This window comes from Leucoraja erinacea, chromosome 9 (genome assembly GCF_028641065.1).
Source record: "Leucoraja erinacea ecotype New England chromosome 9, Leri_hhj_1, whole genome shotgun sequence".
In the NCBI taxonomy this organism is placed as follows: domain Eukaryota; kingdom Metazoa; phylum Chordata; class Chondrichthyes; order Rajiformes; family Rajidae; genus Leucoraja; species Leucoraja erinaceus.
In genome coordinates, this window is record NC_073385.1 from 46,828,348 (window position 1) to 46,847,351 (window position 19,004).

Consider the following 19,004-nt stretch of genomic DNA (forward strand, 5'->3'; position numbering starts at 1 on the left):
TAGGTCTATATTCTACGTCAAAATAACAGAAGGCAGCATCTCCTGAACATTGAACGATTTTATTAAATATATGTCTATAAATAGGAACTGAATTTTCATAGCAGTGATATAAGGAGAATAGACAATAATGGAATTTTTAAATGAAAATAATTTCAGGTAATGGAAACATGTTTATCCTTTACAGAATGCAGACAAAAGCGCTGTTCAGTTGTTATAACCATATAACAATATAACAATTACAGCACGGAAACAGGCCATCTCGGCCCTACAAGTCCGTGCCGAACAACTTTTTTTCCCTTAGTCCCACCTGCCTGCACTCATACCATAACTCTCCATTCCCTTCTCATCCATATGCCTATCCAATTTATTTTTAAATGATACCAACGAACCTGCCTCCACCACTTCCACTGGAAGCTCATTCCACACCGCTACCACTCTCTGAGTAAAGAAGTTCCCCCTCATGTTACCCCTAATCTTCTGTCCCTTAATTCTGAAGTCATGTCCTCTTGTTTGAATCTTCCCTATTCTCAAAGGGAAAAGCTTGTCCACATCAACTCTGTCTATCCCTCTCATCATTTTAATGACTTCTATCAAGTCCCCCCTTAACCTTCTGCGCTCCAGAGAATAAAGACCTAACATTCAACCTATCTCTGTAACTTAGTTGTTGAAACCCAGGCAACATTCTAGCAAATCTCCTCTGTACTCTCTCTATTTTGTTGACATCCTTCCTATAATTGGGCGACCAAAATTGTACAAAATTATATAGTTTAAAATATCAGGAATAATTTAATTTGATTAAATGCAGAATTTTTTATCGGATTTGAAGCAATAAATGCTTGGCCACAAAACAAAAATATTTACATTCCAGAAATATTTTTTCTCTATTCCAAGGTGACCGAGCCTCCAGCTGATGAAGAAGAAGCGGATTTCAGTTTCTGGAATGATGACAAGGTGGATTTCTACGTGTTGCAGGAGACTACAGGATACATGGCCCCAACGCTAACATTTCTTGCACTTATTCACACAATCATCTCAATGCTTTGTATCATTGGCTACTACATATTGAAGGTATAGTACAACATCTTTCAAGCTCTCCTACTTTGAAAAACATCATAAAAACACATCATTCAGACTTGAGGCATGTGACTAGTGGTGTACCTCGGGGAGTGGTGCTGGGTCCATTGCTGGTTGTGGTTTACATCAATGATTTGTATGAAAATGTACAAGCCAGAATTAGTAAGTTTGCTGATGATACCAAAGTGGGTGGTATTGTAGATAGAGAAGTTGGTTATCGAAAATTACAGTAGGATCTTGATCAGTTGGGTAAATGGGCTGAGGAATGGTTAATGGAGTTTAATGCAAATAAGTGAAAGGTGTTGAATTTTGGGAAATCAAAGCAATGGAAAATATTTAATAGCAACCTTTACAGTGAATGGCAAGGCCCTGGGTTGTAGAGCAGAGGGAATTAAGAGTGCAGGTACATAGTTTCCTGAAAGTGGCGTCACAGGTAGCTAGGGTGGTCAAGAAGTCGTTTGGTACATTGGCCTTCTGGGTATTGAGTATAGAAGTTGGGATGTTATGTTACAGCTGTCAAGACATTGGTGAGGCCGCACTTAGAGTATTGTGTTCAGTTTTTGTCACCCTGCTATAGGAATTACGTTGTTAAGTTGGAAAGAGCAGGTAGAAGATTTACGAGGATGTAGCCAGCACTTGAGGGCCTGTGCTATAGGGAGAAGTTGGGCAGGCTAAGACTTTATTCCTTTAACTTCTGGAGATTATGAGGTGATCTAACAGAAGTGTGTATAAAATCATGTGGGGAATAGATAGGGTGAATGCACAGGTTTCAGATTATTTTACCCAGGCTAGGTGAATCAAGAACCAGAGGACATAAGTTTAAGATAATAGGGAAAAGATTTAATAGCAACCTGATAGGCAACTTTTTTTACTCAGAGGATGGTGTGTATATGGAATGAGCTGCCAGAGGAGATAGTTGACGCAGGTACAATAACAACATTTTATACACACAAACAGGTATACTGATAGGAAAGGTTTAGAGGAATAGACCAAATGAGGGCAAATGGAACCAGCTTAGATGGGGCATCTTAGTCAGCATGGATGTATTTGGTCAAAGGGCCTGTTTCCCTGCTGTATGATTCTATGGCTTTTACTAGGATTAGCGGATGCAGCAAAATGGTATTTGCATGATTCATAATAAAGATGCTCTCAACCACAAACAATAAGAAGCAAAACAAATAGTGTTCTCATATGTTGCGATGCAAAGGGGTTAGCATCCAGTTAAATCCTTCAGAACATGAGCACCGCCAGTCCTTGCATTCTTGTAAACTTTTGCTTCAGTATCATTGTTCAGTACATATCCTTTAGGTCATAGAGCAGAACAGCCTAGGCCCTATCGGCCCACAATAAATGTCCCTAACATGCTGCCAATACTAACTCTATTCTGCTTGCACATAATCCATATCCCACCATCCACTGCACGGGAGGAATATTTTGATATGCCGTAGTATTATAATTCTTGTCTTAGCCAGAGAATGATGCTTCGCCTCAGACTTACCCATTGCTGCCTTTGGATTCCCCCCAAAATCTATCCTTTTCTCCACTTCTGTACATTCTCAAAGCAAAATATAAGGAATGTTAACTATATATTCCTCTCCACCTAACCTGTTCACTGCCTGTTATCAAACTCAATTTCCATATTTGTTCCAGAAGAGACCATTTTTTCTTCCACTTAAAAATGGGGGAGACTGAAGCCTTTGTCTATCATCCCTGCCATTACTCTTATGAATTCTATTGCCCTCCCTTGCTGTTCTCGAAGATACATTTGTAACCATGGCTTCTTCTTCTTGCGTATGGTGTGCACAGCCTAAAGTTGTAGGACAGCTTGTTCTATTTGATCTTATTTGATTGTGCACGCCAGGTTGATTGCATTTGTCGAAACGGGTTGCAATTTCCCACCCCGTAACCATGGCAAACCACTTGAACTGAGCTACTGAACCTTAGTTTTCTTTATTTAAAATGCTGTTTATTTCAATGTAAATAATGTTACCTGCCTCCATGCCTGCCGTAATCCACTTGCTGGTGAAACCCTCATCCATGTTTTGTTGCACCCACGCTTTCTTGGTCAGCCTTTTTCTGTCACTTTGGTTAAATTTGATTTTATGCAATCTATGCACAAATGTGCACAGTCCCCTTCCACTTACACTCCTCTGTATGGTTACATTCCCAGTATGCTAGTATCTCAATTTTAAAATTCCTTTTCAAGAGCTTAATCATTGGCTTCACTCTTGTCCTTTCATATCTCTGTAATCTGCAACAGCCTTCTGAGAACTTTGTTCCTCCTATTTGCAGCCTTTGTGCATCTATTTTTTCTTTGCCCCAGTACTGATAGCCTCCAGACCCCAAATCTTGAATTTGTACCCAAAACCCTATGTCTCCCCACCACCCTCTTGATCTTTAGGGACCTCCATTAGCTACTTTTCTTAATGTTCTTTATTTCACTTAGACCAATTTCACTGTTCTCAATTTCATTGCAGTATGCTTACGATAAAGGTATTTCCTAAATGCAGGTTGTTATTGCGATAACGTCAATTCTAAATATTGACTAATGATATCTTCCACTACCCCAAAGGTTGAAAGCCTAGATTTTACAATAATGTATGCAGCTTATGCTGAAAAATTCTTATTATTTTATTACAAAGATCTTTGCGCAACTGTATACGGGAAACTGATTTCTTGATTTAAAATCTTCAAAGGTCCCTCTTGTAGTTTTCAAGCGTGAAAAGGAAATTGCCAGAACGCTGGAGTTTGATGGTCTGTACATAACAGAGCAGCCGTCTGATGATGACATTAAAGGACAGTGGGATCGTCTTGTCATCAACACGCCGTATGTAAAACAAAAAGCACCATTCACAAAATGGAGTTTGTAGGTCCACACATAAACATGAGTAATGTCCATTTGGATTCATCAGTTGCAATATGGAAAGAGAGCTGTGGTTCTTAAGAGTTTTGTATTATCAAATGTCTTTACTTTTGGTCTCTCTGGACTGCAGAACAATTGATGGATAGATAGCTCACTCACAGATGTCCACCATAACTCAATGAACAGAGAAGAGCAGAGGTTGATGCTCTATCATTCCTTCCATCCTTCTGTTCTCTACTTGTCATTCCTCCCACAGCAGTACAGAGCAGAAAAGGTCATTCACATCCAATGACTCCATAGAATAACCATTTCTGTATTACTCATTGAAAATGCCTGCGCATTCTTATGCACCATGCACCAGTCGTTATATACTCAGTCTCTGAGTATATAACGTTCGCAGTTCACAGATCCATACACTGGGGGCCCTATCTCAATGTTTTCTGAACTACTATGTCTGTATCCATGAACTTGTTGAAAAAAGTACTACTGTCTGTATTAATATGGTGATTCGTTTCCCAACAACTTGTGGCAAGTGCTCCTCACTACACTACTGTAATCCAGAACAACGCTTCATATGCCGCTTGGGTAGCCTGGAACCTAACAGTATGAACATTGAATATACCAATTTGAAGCAATATTTGCCCTAGCAACTTGCCCCCACCCTGATGTACACACATTTTCCCCACCATCACTCACCACCCTAGTCATCCTGCTCATTTCCCCTCTTTCTTGTGCTCAATTTCCCTGTTCCTTACGCTTATCTCCCATCCTCATCCCAGATTTATCCCTTTTTTACCCTCACTCAATCTCATTTTACCTATATCCCTCCCTCCAGCTTTACATTTCACATTTCCTCGTCTTTCCTTAGCTGACACCCTCTTGTCTCCTTAGTCAGCCCCCCCCGCCCAATTGTTAGGTTTTTCCTAATCCCCACCTCTGTCTATCAGTTTACCCACCACCACCCCCGCATCATCAATCTGTCTGATGCTGTCTGACCCTCTAATTCCCCCAGCACTTTATTTTAATGCAGCATTTTTTATTCTTCTTATTTAGACCTTGTGTTTTTAAAGCCCATCACTGCTTGTAAATTCCTATGAAATTTGTTGTAGCTAATATCATTTCCTTTTAGGTATTTAAATGTTTTAATGTGTTTATCAACCAAATACTATGCCTTCATACACATTATCCAATTTTCCTTTATTTTGTCTTCAGTGGGTGTACAAAATCTCAACCAAAATCATGTCACTAGTTTTTCCCATCACAAAGTGAATTTTACTTCTGATGGGTGGTAGTGAGTGTGCATTGAATTTAAATAGTTAATAGAAACTAGACCTCAGTTGAATGACACAAAGGTTAATGAACCAACAATTTCCTATATGATTACAGATCTTTCCCTAATAATTACTGGGACAAGTTTGTCAAAAGAAAGGTAAGCAATATTGACAAACTCACTAACAGTTGCATACTATTTACGTAGTATTAATCATAGCTTCAAATATACTGAATGAGTTACATTGTACAATCATCCTTATTATAAATGACTTATGTCATTTTACAAACCATGGTGTTTCATAAACAGCGAGGAGACAAACTAACAATTACTCTTTATTTGATGGTGGTTGTTGAGGGAGCATTGACAGTCAATATGTCACAAAGACTCCCTGCACCAAATAGTTCTGCAAAATCTTTTAACTTCCACCTGACGGAATGTGCTTTCTGCATCAATTTCATATCTCATACAAAAAGCAGCAGCACACACAGTGTCACAATGAAATGTCAATTGAGAATATAGCTAATTTCTCTGACCCTTACATTTCCCCTGTACCATCTCCTCTGAGACTTGAATGGCGAATCGGCACAGCGTTCTAAATTTAGTATCAAAGATCTGTTCTTAGTCCTTACACTGCTCCATCTTCCACTGAAGAGAAGCATGTGGTAATGCCATGTGACAGGGCATCTAATAAAACTTCAATCAATCCTTGTTGCAACATTCCTGAAAGGAGAAGTGGAACGTAGCTGCAATAATGTCTTTGACGGCCCTCCAAATGAGTACAGCTCAGCCAAGGTAAAGCAAAATGATAAATGCAGGATTATTGCCATAAGTGGCTGACCCATAGCAGACAGATACACTAAATGAATCTTTTTGAAAGGCTTGTAAATCTCAAGGTAGTGTAAAGTTATGGAATGCCCAATATACTTGAAGCCACTTATCGCTTGCTAGTTCTTGTCCCACAACTTCTCTCTACCTGTCTTTCTCAACTGTCACCTCTCTACTACATCAGTCTGTAGAAGGGCCCTAATCTGAAACATCTGCCCATTCCCTCTATGGATAATCCACTGAGTTCCTCCAGCAGTTGTTTTTACCTGAGTCCTACCCAGTTTCTCTGGTTAACATACTTCAACAGTTGAAGTTGGTTAAGTTTCTCTGCTTTACACCCTTTTGTTTGTAGAAACTGCTCCTTCTCTACTACGAAGTAATGAAGTACCATGGGCCATTTTGATATAATATTAATTCATTTCTGTTTGTTGAAATTACAATAGACTATTTGCACAGAAGTTTATGACCTTTGCTTTCTTTCAGGTTATTAATAAGTATGGCGACCTTTATGGAGTTGAACGTATTGGTGAGCTCCTGGGTGTGGACAAAAGTTCTTTAGATTTTAGTCCCATTGAAGAGGCCCCAGAGCGAGAAGCGACACTGGTGTCCTGGTGAGTGATTTTTAAACCCCTATTGTTTAACTCCACCTCAAGGAGAAGGAATCAAAATGTAGCTGAAAATATTTTCATAAAGCTTGCAAATGTATGCATAATTTGATTAAGACTGCAGAGCTTTCATCTCAGAAATACGGGAAACTGCAGATGCTGGAATCTTGAGCAAAAAACAAACTGGTGGAGGAACTCAGCAAGTCAGCTAGCAACTATGGAGGGAATGGACAGAAGAAATCTGAAGAAGGGTCCCAATCTGAAACGTCATCTGTGCATTTCCTCCACAGATGCTGCCTGACCTAATCAGTTCAGAGAGCTTTCAGTTAGTTTTTTCAAACACATTCGTGCAAAATAAAAACATTATTCAGTCATTCTATTTTAAATGGATGTTGCACAAATTAACTGTCTTATGTTATTGCATAGTCTGTAGATGCCTAAAACCAGAGGGCACAGCCTCAGAATAAAATAATATACCATTAGAATGGAGATGAGGAGGAATTTCTTTAGCCAGAGTGGTGAATCTGTGGAATTCATTGTCACAGACGTCTTAGGAGGCCAAGACATTGGGTATGAGAAGGAAAAATAGATCAACCATGATCAACTGGTGGAGTAGACACGATAAGCAGAATGGCTTAATTCTGCTCCTATATCTTACTTTACTATATATACCGTTGGGTCCCCGCTGTGACGCCAGAGATCCTCGAGAAGTTCAGTTATTACAGAAGTGCTATATCAAAATGGTGATCTGAAAATGGCACTGGGCCCGGCAACCCTCCCCCAACTGCACAGGCGAGGCTGGCAGGCCCGACAAGTGAGAGTGCACTGCGCCGGCACGCCACTGCTAGGGTCCCAGTTGCCAGGCCAGTTAAGTACACACGCGGCTGATGGGCCAGGCAAGTGGGAGAGCACTGCGCAGGCGCGACGTTGCGTTGAAACTCGTTCCGTTCAGAATATAAAGCAAATTACTTTGTAAAATAGAATGAAACTTGATACTGCACACCGCAGGCGAATGGTAAGGCACCCCTAAATTGTTGCGCTATCGTGTCCCGTTTTGACTGTATTTCGGGAACATACATACATACAAGACTTTTAGTTATATATATACTAGACCAAGTGGGACCCATTTGGCCCCGTCCCCAACGCAATAATCCACCACTCACCCGTTCACCCAACGCAACCCCTTTCCAACACTCATTCGTTCCCCCAATACAATAATCCACCACTCACCCATAGCCCCCACGGAAGGGCTGGTCCCCCAACGCAACTCATTCTCTAACATAAGATCCCACCACTCACCCGTTCCCCCAACACAACTCGTTTTCCCCCCAATGCAATATTGTACCACTCACCCATAGCCCCCAGATCATTTTAAACTTTAAAAAAAAAATGCAATTGCACTAAGATATAATGCGATGTAGGTGCTACCAACAAGGCCATCTTTTGTCATCCAAATCTAATCATTAAACTTTGCTGTGCTGAGTTAGGCTGGCAGATTCTTTCCCTGAAGGACATTTCTTATGAAGGACTCGGTGTTCTGGGATAGAAACATTGTAGCCGGTAGGGCATTGTGACATCATAGCTGCCTAACTGCCATTGCAGATTTGAAGAAATCCAACTTTTAAATATCCCCAACTACACAGCAGAGATTACATTGTGATGTCATCTTTGGTTTTCGGAATCTTCACGGTAGCTTGTGTAAATGAGATCCCATTGTGATTGGACGACTGTGAGATGGCATTATGACATCATCACTGGAAGCTGCTGGAGAAGTTTCCCTGTCAAAGGCAGTTATTCTTTTCAAAGTTGGCTTTTTTTAAACTTTAAATATCAATAACTTGTGAAATATCTTAAATTGGAAGGAAACATGATTAAATCGACAACGGGGAAAAATCTGAGTAAGGTTCTGTAAAACCTTTAGTGAAGATACAATAACACGTACACACACACACACACACATACGCGTACACACTCACATATACACACACAGAAACACACACATATATACACACACACATATACACACACATACACACACACACACACATACATATACATATACACACACATACATATACACACACACACACACACACACACACATATATATGTACACACACACATATATATATATATATATGTATATATATATATATATATATATATAGCCTACAATTAAAAAAAATATGGATGGGTTTTGTTGAAAAGAGTAAAATTGGACTTTGTGGGTTCTTGTTCAGTGAGTTTTGTAAGCAGAGCATTTGGATAGTGCATCTTGCATAAATAGGGCAAGCCACTGTGAGTAACCACGAAAAAAATGTTTACAACTTCTTATTCTGAGGCAAAACACTACGTTCTAAACACCCCAGCAGAGTAAACATCAATTCCATCAAACCCATGCAGCATTTTGTACATATCAATGTGATCACCTCTCATCCGATAAAAAGTGGCGTGGTGGCGCAGCAGTAGAGTTGCTGCCTTAAAGGGCCAGAGACCCAGGTTTAATCCTGACTTCAGGTGCTGTCTGTACAGAGTTTGTACGCTCTCGTTGTGACGCTGTGTTTTCCCCGTGTGATCCAGTTTCTTCCCTCACTTCAAAAATGTACAGGTTTGTAGATTAATTGGCTTCGGTAAAAATTGTCAATTATCCCTAGTCTGTAGGATAGTGTACGGGGATTGCTGTTTGGCATGGACTCAGAGGGCGAAGGGCCTGTTTCCACATTTATCTCTAAACTAAACTAATACTTGAAGTAACACACGTTATCTACATAATCTCCAATAAATAAACTTAATCTCAGGAATCAAACTGATTTAATTTTGGCTGTGCTCCATTTCTTCCATTTAAATCCTTCTTCACGCTGTGCATGATATTCCAGATTCAGTAACAGTTTATATCTAACTATTTATTATATAAAACTCTGTGGCTGCCGCCTGCCGTCCGGCTGCCTTTCTGGCTTTTGATTTGTTCCATCGTGTGATCTCACAATGCCCAATGCTCGCATGTCCAATCGGAATGGCCGATGCTCGCAGATGTCCAATCGGAATGGATCCATTTACATGTATGGCTGCCGGCTGCATTTCTTCCTTTGATTCCTTGCCACGCCGAATCCAGACGCACAATCGCCGAGATCTTTTCCATTTCGGTAGAAATTTCACTTTTCTTTCTAAGTATCCGCTCCTCATTACATTTTGTTGTGTTTAGGTACACGTTTTAAATTAAATCCATCTCCCCACCCCCCAATATTTCAAAAATAAAATGGCTTCTCACCCATAGAAGCAGCCATTTCGGTAGATATTTCACTTTTCATTCCAACTATCCACTCATTAGATTTCGTTATGTTTATGTCCACATTTTTCATTAAATCCTTCTTTCCCCCCCCCCCACTCACTCATTTTGTCGCCTCCTGCTGGCCAGCGACCATAACGGCTGCTGGCGCCCGCATCTCGCCTCAAACACGCCATTTAAAGCCAGCCGTACTGCTCATTCCTGAGCCGCTTGAGTTTGGAGGACCACGTCTCCCGTGGGGGCTACGGGTAGGGAACAGCTGTGTTGATGGAGCAGACCCAAAGGGCCTTGGTCTAATCTATCTATCTATTCTATATATATATATATATAAAACTCAAATCAGTCCGCCTGCCGTCCGGCTGCATTTCTTCCTTTGATTTATTGCCACGCCCAATCCAGACGCTCAATCTCCGAGATATTTTCCATTTCGGTAGAGATTTCGCTTTTCTTTCTAAGTATCCGCTCCTCATTTCATTTTGTTGTGTTGAAGTACATGTTTTTAATCAAATCCTTCTCCCCCCACCCACCCCCAAGTATTTCAAAAATAAACAGGCTTCTCCATTTACATGTCAGCTTCCAACACACTTCGAAACAAAGTTGCAAGAGAGGAACACTGAACTTTTCACTGCTGCAGCAGGCAGGGGAGGGCTGCAATCTTACAATTGGGAACGGGCTCAGTTCCAATAGAGGAGACGGGTGCATGGTGGAATATTGGGTTGGGGGATCACACCATTGGGGGAGCAGACCCAACGGGTCTGCACTTGGTCTAGTATATTACTAAAAGTAAGATCTTGACCGCTTTTAACTCACTGCGATGTGATTTCCGAGAGAACGCCGCCACTTACGGCCGTAATTTTTGGCCAACTCGCTCAGAGCCCCCCTCCGCCGGACTGGACCAGAGGATTTTTCCCATCGATGAAAAATCAGAGAGCTATTAATGTTTTTAAAAATTTCACCATTCTCTCTGCTGCCCCTGCTGATGGGGGGGGGGAGAGACTATAAAACCCGGAAGTGGTGTGCCTCACTCAGTCTCTGCAAGATGGAGGAAGCGAGAGGGTCACGTCTCTCTGAGCTCTGAATAACACTGAACACATGTCCACTCAACTGTGAGTGCCCTTAATGTGGTTTGAAAATGAAAATATGGTTGGTTTGTAATAAAAAGGTTTGAAGTAAAAATGGTTGTTCGGGGGTTTTGGGTTGAAGTAAAAAGGCACTGCAAATGGTTGTTTGCTTGACAACTTCCTGTTTGCACTGTATTGATTTTAGATAAAATGCTACCACTTACGGCTGTGATTTTTGGCCATCTTACTCAGTCCCCCTCCGCTCGTCAGGTGCAGAGGATTCTTCCCATCAATGAAATATAAAAGTGGTATTAGTGTTTAAAAAATGTTGAGAATCTCTCCTGTCAATCACGCCATGAAGGCCACACCTTTTCCAGTGGGAGGGGGAGGGATTATAAAACCCGGAAGTGTGGGTGTGGCTCAGTCTCTGCATGATGGGGGAGGGAGAGGTCACGACTCTATCTGAGCTGTGTATCAACTGAACACGCTGAATGTCTACTGAACTGTGAGTGTGGTGTTTTGTGTGGTTTTATGGTGGTTTCACCCTGCTTGAAATGGTATGAAACTGCATTTGAATGTAATATAACCATATAACAATTACAGCACGGAAACGGTAATGGCCTTGCACCCTGCATGAAATGGTATGAAACTGCATTTGAAGAGTCAAGAGTCAAGAGTCAATTTAATTGTCATTTGGACCCCTGGAGGTCCAAACGAAATGCCGTTTCTGCAGCCATACATTACATACAAATAAACCCGACACAACATAATTACATTTTACATAAACATCCATCACATAGCTGTGATGGAAGGCAAAAAAAACTTATCTCTCCACTGCACTCTCCCCCCCCCCCCCCCCGATGTCAGAGTCAAAGTCAAAGCCCCCGGCTGGCGATGGCGATTGTCCCGCGGCCATTGAAGCCACGCCGGGTGGTGCGAGGTCGCACACCGGGTCTTGGTGTTGGAGCCCCCGGTGTGTGCTCGCAAAGTCCCGCGGCCATTCCAGCCGCGCGGGGCAGTGGTGTCAGGCCCCGCTCCAGGAGCTCTTCAACCCCGCAACACGGGCGGGAGAATTCGCCGTTGCAGGAGCCCCGAAAAGCGGTCTCCCTCCAGGGATCCGCGGGCTCCCGGTGCCGCCGTCCGCAGACCCGCAGTAGCAGCCTCCGACTCAGCAGCAGCAGCGGCATCGGCAGCAGCAGCAGCAGCAGCGGCAGCAGCAGCAGCAGCGCTCCTCCACCGCTCCACCCGCTCCGGTCTCGGCCAGCTCTGCGACGGCAACGGTGAGTCGGCACCAGAGTCCCCGGCTTCTTCCCGTTGGAGGCCGCTCCTCGTTGCGGCCCCAACGACAACGGAAACCCGACGAGAAAAGGTCGGGTCTCCAGTGCAGGGAGAGATTCAAAAAAGTTCCCCCCCCACACACACACCCCAACATAAAATAACAAAAACTACATAAAAACACAGACAAAAAATAATAAAACGCGGACAGGCTGCAGAGGCCGCTGCTGACCAGAGTCGCGCCGCCTTCCGGAGTGTGGTGTTGTTGCACCCTGCATGAAATGGTATGAAACTGCATTTTAATTTGGTGGCCTTGCACCCTCCTTGAAATGGTATGAAACTGCTGTTGAACTTTGTGGCCTTGCACCCTGCTTGAAATGGAATTTCAAGGAATAACCGTGAGTCAACTGCCAGCCATGAGTGAGCTGCCAGCACATCAGTCTTGAGTGACTGAGCTGCCACCCCAAGAATCCATTTGGCCCACAATGTCCACACTAGCCCTCTGGAAACCAGTCCCTTCAGCCCACAACACCAATACTAGCGCTCCAGAAAGTGCGCCCCCTCCCCCCACTGGCCACCAATATTGGAATTGGTGGAGAGGTGGAATATTGCGTTGGTGGATCAGCCCTCCCATGTGAACATGAGATCCAAAGGGTCCCACTTAGTCTAGTATTACTAAAACTCTCATCTTGTTTGTTTCTCTGCGTGTGAATGTGATCCCTGAACTACGCCAAATGGTACACGATAGTGCTAAAATGTTTGCACCACCTTACTCACAATTGTGCTGTGGTGGTTTGTGTCAAGTTTCGTTCAGATTTATGTTATATTTTACAAGTTATTAATATTTTCAAATTTACAAAATCCCAACTTGAGAAAAATGTCTTCCCTGTACTTACAGCTATGACATCACAATGGGACTGTAGCCCTGCTCGCAGCAATGTTGCCATCCCAGTACACTGAGTTCTGCTAGTTAGCAAGTGCAATTGCATTTTCTTTAAAGTCACAGCACACTGAGTTCTGCTAGCGAGTAAGTGCAATTGCATTTTTTAAAAGTTTAAAATGAGGGAGGGTGAATAAGGCGAAATGAGCCGCAGTGGGTCCTATGAGTGAGTGGTGCAATGTTGCATTAGGGGAACGGGTTGCGTTGGGGGATCAGGCTGTATTGGGGGAATCAGGCCCCACTTGGGGGCTATGGGTGAGTGGTCGCATATTGCATTAGGGGAATTGGTTGTGATGGGGACCAGGCCTCCCGTGTGACAGGGACCCAATGGGTCCCACTTGGTCTACTAGTAGCCAATCTAGTAACAAATAAAACTGTGGACAAATTATCAGTGAGATGTCAGACCAGCTCTCTCAAATGCCAGCGACAGCTTTTGAAATACCACAGCAAAGAAGAAAATCCTTTGTCGTAAAGTATACTGAGATAGCAAAATCAAAAATAAAACTTTGAATGTTGTAACTTTATATTTTGGTTTATTTATAGGTTGAGTTCCATTGATTTAAAATACCATATTTGGAAACTTGGAGTTGTGTTCACTGATAATGTAAGTACAATTAAAAGCAATTACTAATTTCCCATTTCAACATAAGTGCATCATCTCTACTTGATGAAGTCCAGCTTGTTTTGAACAAATCCCATTATGATTTGCTTTCACATAAAATATGTTAATATGTTACTATACTGATTTACCCAATTATATTACAATTTACTATTTTACTGTACAGGTAACATCAGTTATGTATTATAAGAATCAAATCTTTGCATTCTAAAGGGACTGTCCCACTGCGACAACCTAATCTGCGAGTTCTGGCGAGTTTTCCCACGACTCATACGCGCAGCATTGTCGACACGAGGTCCTAGGAGGTCTTTCCAACTCTCCTTTATGCTCGAGAGTAGTCCCCGTGTACTCAAGGCCTCAGCTGGGTCGCGGCGTATTTTTCAACATGTTGTGAGTAAAAAAAGGTCGCCATGGAAAAAATCGATACTTTTTTTACTCGTAGGTTTAGTCGTAGTAGGTTGGCATGTTATTCGTAGGTAATCGAGGGTAGTCGAAGGTAGTCGTAGATTGCCTTCAACATAGTCGAGGGGTGGTCGAAGGAGGTCGTCTCCACTATTCGGTGTCCAATGTTCCCGAAGCTAGTCTTCAACATAGTCGAAAGAGGTCTTCTACATGGTCGAAGGAGGTCTTCAACATTACAATTTTTTTTTCAAACTCTCCTAAACTCGCCAATTAGGTCGCCACAGTGGGACAGCCCCTTAAGTTGGTCAGCTTTGTTTTTTAAAAAATCAGTTGAAAGGAAAGTGCTAAAGTTCCACATATATCCTTTTTACTGTATTGTGAACTGCAGCTTGATTTCTGAGAAAAAAATAATTCAAATAAAATTACACCTGGAAATCTAAATTAAGAGGTTCTGCTCAGCCAAACTGCAATTTCCCATCTCTACTCTTTTTCTTATCTGATACTTCCTTCCTATTCATTGCACTGCATTTTGCAAGTTACTCCATGTATTTTTATGTTATAAATGTCTCTTACTCATTTTGTAAGGGTTCAACATTCCTGTTATTATATCTAATAAATCCAATGAAAAGCATCTGACTGAAAAGCACGGCCAATGCTGGTACTTTCTTTAAGCCACAAGAACCATTCACAGCACTGTAGTGACGGACAAAAAGCTTATGATTCTGGTATAACGTCTAGTCTTCAATGCATTTGACAAAACAATACAACTATGGACCAGGAAACTGATAAATTAACAACAAACCAAGAGTTAAAAACAATATCACAATTGGACTTTCATTAGATCAAAGTTCCAAGAAGTTTTCTTCAGAAAAGGCTGTTTTTTAAATTGTAATCTACTGTTTCCAAAATCTTTATAATGCAAATTATTTCATATAATTTCTATTTACAGTCATTTTTGTATCTGGCTTGGTACACAACCATGTCTATTTTGGGTCATTACAACAACTTCTTCTTTGCTGCCCACTTGCTGGATATTGCTATGGGTTTTAAGACGTTGCGTACGATATTGTCATCTGTAACACACAATGGGAAGCAGGTGAGAACTATTAAACACAAGGTGTGGTTAATGTCTTATTATTTTCAATCTTGAAAGATCTAAAAGATTATTGTGAAGGCATGTAAAATATGTAACAGCTTGAAAATGGTAGATCTGAATAAGTTTTTAAAATTACTTTTTGGAAATAGCTTTGGATAAAAACATTCAGTCAAACATGATGTATATTTAGTGTGGGAAAGAACTGCAGATGCTGGTTTAAATCGAAGATAGACACACAATGCTGGAATAACTCAGTGGGACAGGCAGCATCTCTGGAGAGAAAGAGTGGGTGACGTTTCAGGTCGAGACCCTTCTTAAGTCATATCTTTAACTGTTCTAGATAAACTATCAATACCAAGATATGCTTGTTGGGTTAATTCCCCTTCCCTTTTTTCCTGAAGAGTGCTGTAACATCTGTATCCTTCCAGTTGTCTAGTTGTCTTCCATTTAAGGAGAGGATATTTGGCCCATTTTGTGAAAGATGCTAGATACTCGCCAGAATAAACCTTCATGCAAACTATTTATCTCCCATGTTTTTACTGGAAGTCTCTTCTGCAATTTCATAATTCTTTCCTGAAGCAAAGCTTATTTGAATGTATCCTTTAAAAAAAGAAAATAAGCTTAGATGGATATCCAGCTCTTGAACAATCTTCGCCATAGTTCTGCAAGTATTTATCGGTTACAGAGGAGAAATACTTTTTTGACCTCACTTATCTCCTATTTCTCCACACAGTGTGTTCAAACTAGTGGATCGGACTTTAATACTGGCAGTTCTGACACCAATGTTTGGTAGCTATAACGATTTGCAAAATCAATGCATCAGCCATATCAAATGCCCTTTTCATTACCTTTTCAGGGATTTATGAGAATGACTATGAACTTGCACCTCAAAAGTTTCTTTGTACATCAATACTTCTCAGCTCCCTGACATTTACTCTATGCCCTATGAGAATTTGTCATCCCAAAGTGAATTATCTTACTTTTGAGATGTAATTACCTTAAATTCCATCTCCTGTGCTCTGCCCAACTATCCAGCTGAGCTATGAGATGCTGTTATCTGCAACCCAGAGAGTTGTGAATTTGTGGAATTCTCTGCCACAGAAGGTAGTAGAGGCCAATTTACTGGATGAATTTAAAAGAGAGTTAGATAGAGCTCTAGGGGATAGCAGAATCGAGGGATACTGATTGTGAGAAGGCAGGCATCGGTTGCTGATTGTGGATGATCAGCCATTATCACAATAAATTGTGGCTTAATCTCGAAACTCGCCTATCGTGTTGGTCCTTATCGAAAGTATCACAAAAGTAGATAAACCGTCTACAGGGATGCCTTCCTTCATTTCCTTCATGTTAGCTGAGAGCTTGTTTTTATGTGACTTCCAACATCTTCAGTTTTTGGAATTTGAAGTCCTCTTTATTTTCTTCCATCCTTAAAAGTTTCATCAGTATTTCCTACTTTGCCATTTCATTAATTTTGTATTCAGACATCCACTGCACCTTTCGTTCCAAAAGCTTCAATTTTGCTAATATCTATTAATATTGAGGTTTAATCAAATGCTAAAACTGCACTGTCCTCCACGCTCTCTATTGCCTTGTTTAATCACACAAGTAATTTGAAAGCATCAAATAGGTCAGGAACCTTAGATTTGTCACATTCAAACGTTGTTTTTACTTGTCAGCTTGCTCTTGTTAACACTGACTGCTCTCAAGCCACTTCCATTGACTGCCCCAAATTCCTCCGTCCTCCTGTCTTTCTCCTCGGTAAATACAGAGGAGAAATACTCATTGAGGACCTCTAGTTATCTCCTATGGCTCCACACAGTGTGTGGTGAGCACATCGGAATTTAATACTGCAAGTGTGATCTGACCAATGTTTGGTAGCTTGGCAATGGTGATTTTCCAATATGTCAATGCATCAGCCACGTGATGTCAAATGCCTTTTTCATTACCTTTTCAGGGATTTTGACAATGGTTTGCATTGCATCCATGCAGTGCAGATGGAAAAGTTTCTTTGTACATCAACATGGGTCAGCTCCCTGACATTTACTCTATGCCCTGGTGAGTAATTTGTCATTCCAAAGTAGATAGAGTACTTTTGAGATGTAATTAGGCCCTTAAAGCCCATCTCCTCTGCTCTGCCCAAACTATCCAGCTGAGCTATGAGATGCTGTTATCTGCAACTCTGCCAATTTTCATGTCATCTACAAACTTATTAATTAGATCACTTAATTAATAAAACATCAGCACTTCCAGCAATGATCCGTGGTTTGCCATTTGATATAGGCTTCCTCAGAACAATACCTCTTCCTTCTATCCTTACGCCAATTTGCTAACACATGGCTGGGATAGCAGCACATTTGGAAAGTGGTGAAATCATTGGACAAAGTCAGCATGGATTTACGAAAGGTAAATCATGTCTGACGAATCTTATAGAATTTTTCGAGGATGTAACTAGTAGCGTGGATAGGGGAGAACCAGTGGATGTGGTGTATCTGGACTTCCAGAAGGTTTTTCGAACAAGAAGTCCCACATAAAAATTTTATTCCATCCTTAAAGCACAAGGCATGGGGGTATTCAGTACTTTGTGGATAGATTAATTTTGCTGGCAAACATCCAAGCAAAGAGTTAGGAAAAGCTTCAATTTTCTAATGGCAGGCAGTAATATTGGGTTTAATCCAATGCTAAAAGTACTGGGACCCCGCTCTTTATTACCTTATTTAATCACACAAGTAATTTGAAAGAATCAAATAGGTCAGGAGGATATCTCCCTTGCGGATGGCACTAAGCTGGGGGGCAGTGTTGGCTGAGAGGAGGATGCTAGGAGACTGCAAGATGACTTGGATAGGCTGGGTGAGTGGGCAAATGTTTGGCAGATGCAGGATAATGTGGATAAATGTGAGGTTTTCCATTTTCCGCAAATTCTACAACAAGAGACTAAGACTAAAGAAGAACCAGATTGGAAATGTGGGAGATGCAGACGGACCTTTGTGTCATGGTATTACCACATTGAAGGTAGGCATTATTCAGCAGGCAGTAATGGAAGTGATATTGCTTTCATTGCAAAAGGATTTGAGTCTCCACTTGAGAGTTCTACTGCATTTTGTACAGGGTCTTGGGAAACCACTCTTTATGACATTTTTGGTCTCCAAATTGGAGGAATACTTTGGCAATGGTGAGGGAGTGCAGATATGCCCACCAGACTTCTTCCTGGGATGTCAGACTGTCTTATGAAGAAAGACTGTTGTACTGCATTTTGACAATCTTTGCATTTGATTGAGATCCATGCAGTGTAGAGGTGGAATGGATAGATGCAGGAAGGAACAAAATGGGTGGAATCACGGACATGTCAAGCCTCACAGTTTTGTTAAGGGGTACTCCTTAATTCCGAGATGAGATAGACTTTTTTACGCAGGATGGTGAATCTCTGGAACTCTCTGCCACAGAGGGTAGTTGAGGCCACTTCATTGGCTATATTTAAGAGGGAGTTAGATGTGGCCCTTGTGGCTAAGGGGATCAGGGGGTATGGAGAGAAGGCAGGGATGGGATACTGAGTTGGATGATCAGCCATGATCATATTGAATGGCGGTGCAGGCTCGAAGGGCCGAATGGCCTACTCCTGCACCTAATTTCTATGTTTCTATGTCTGGTTACATAGAATTTATTGGGTACAAGCAATACAACTTCTCAC

At 41.5% G+C, this 19,004-nt stretch overlaps 2 protein-coding genes across 5 annotated transcripts in view; one reads left to right on the plus strand and one right to left on the minus strand.

Moving 5' to 3' along the window:
- The window catches only part of ryr3 (ryanodine receptor 3), a 324,483-nt gene extending 308,802 nt beyond the window's left edge, over positions 1 to 15,681 (plus strand). For all 3 annotated transcript variants that reach the window (XM_055640726.1, XM_055640727.1, XM_055640728.1), the window contains 6 exons: positions 892 to 1,068; positions 3,771 to 3,901; positions 5,324 to 5,366; positions 6,519 to 6,646; positions 13,746 to 13,806; positions 15,173 to 15,681. In XM_055640726.1, coding sequence (XP_055496701.1) covers positions 892 to 1,068; positions 3,771 to 3,901; positions 5,324 to 5,366; positions 6,519 to 6,646; positions 13,746 to 13,806; positions 15,173 to 15,373 — 741 coding nt within the window. In that variant the 3' untranslated portion in view covers positions 15,374 to 15,681. The remainder of the gene's footprint in view (positions 1 to 891; positions 1,069 to 3,770; positions 3,902 to 5,323; positions 5,367 to 6,518; positions 6,647 to 13,745; positions 13,807 to 15,172) is intronic.
- aven (apoptosis, caspase activation inhibitor) overlaps positions 13,750 to 19,004 on the minus strand; it is a 106,208-nt gene continuing 100,953 nt past the window's right edge. Inside the window, exon 7 of one of the 2 annotated variants that reach the window (XM_055640732.1) lies at positions 13,750 to 14,619. The gene's annotated coding sequence lies outside the window, so the exon portion shown is untranslated. Of the gene's footprint in view, positions 14,620 to 15,159; positions 15,297 to 19,004 lie in introns of those variants that run through there. The other variant, XM_055640731.1, reaches the window with a different exon arrangement.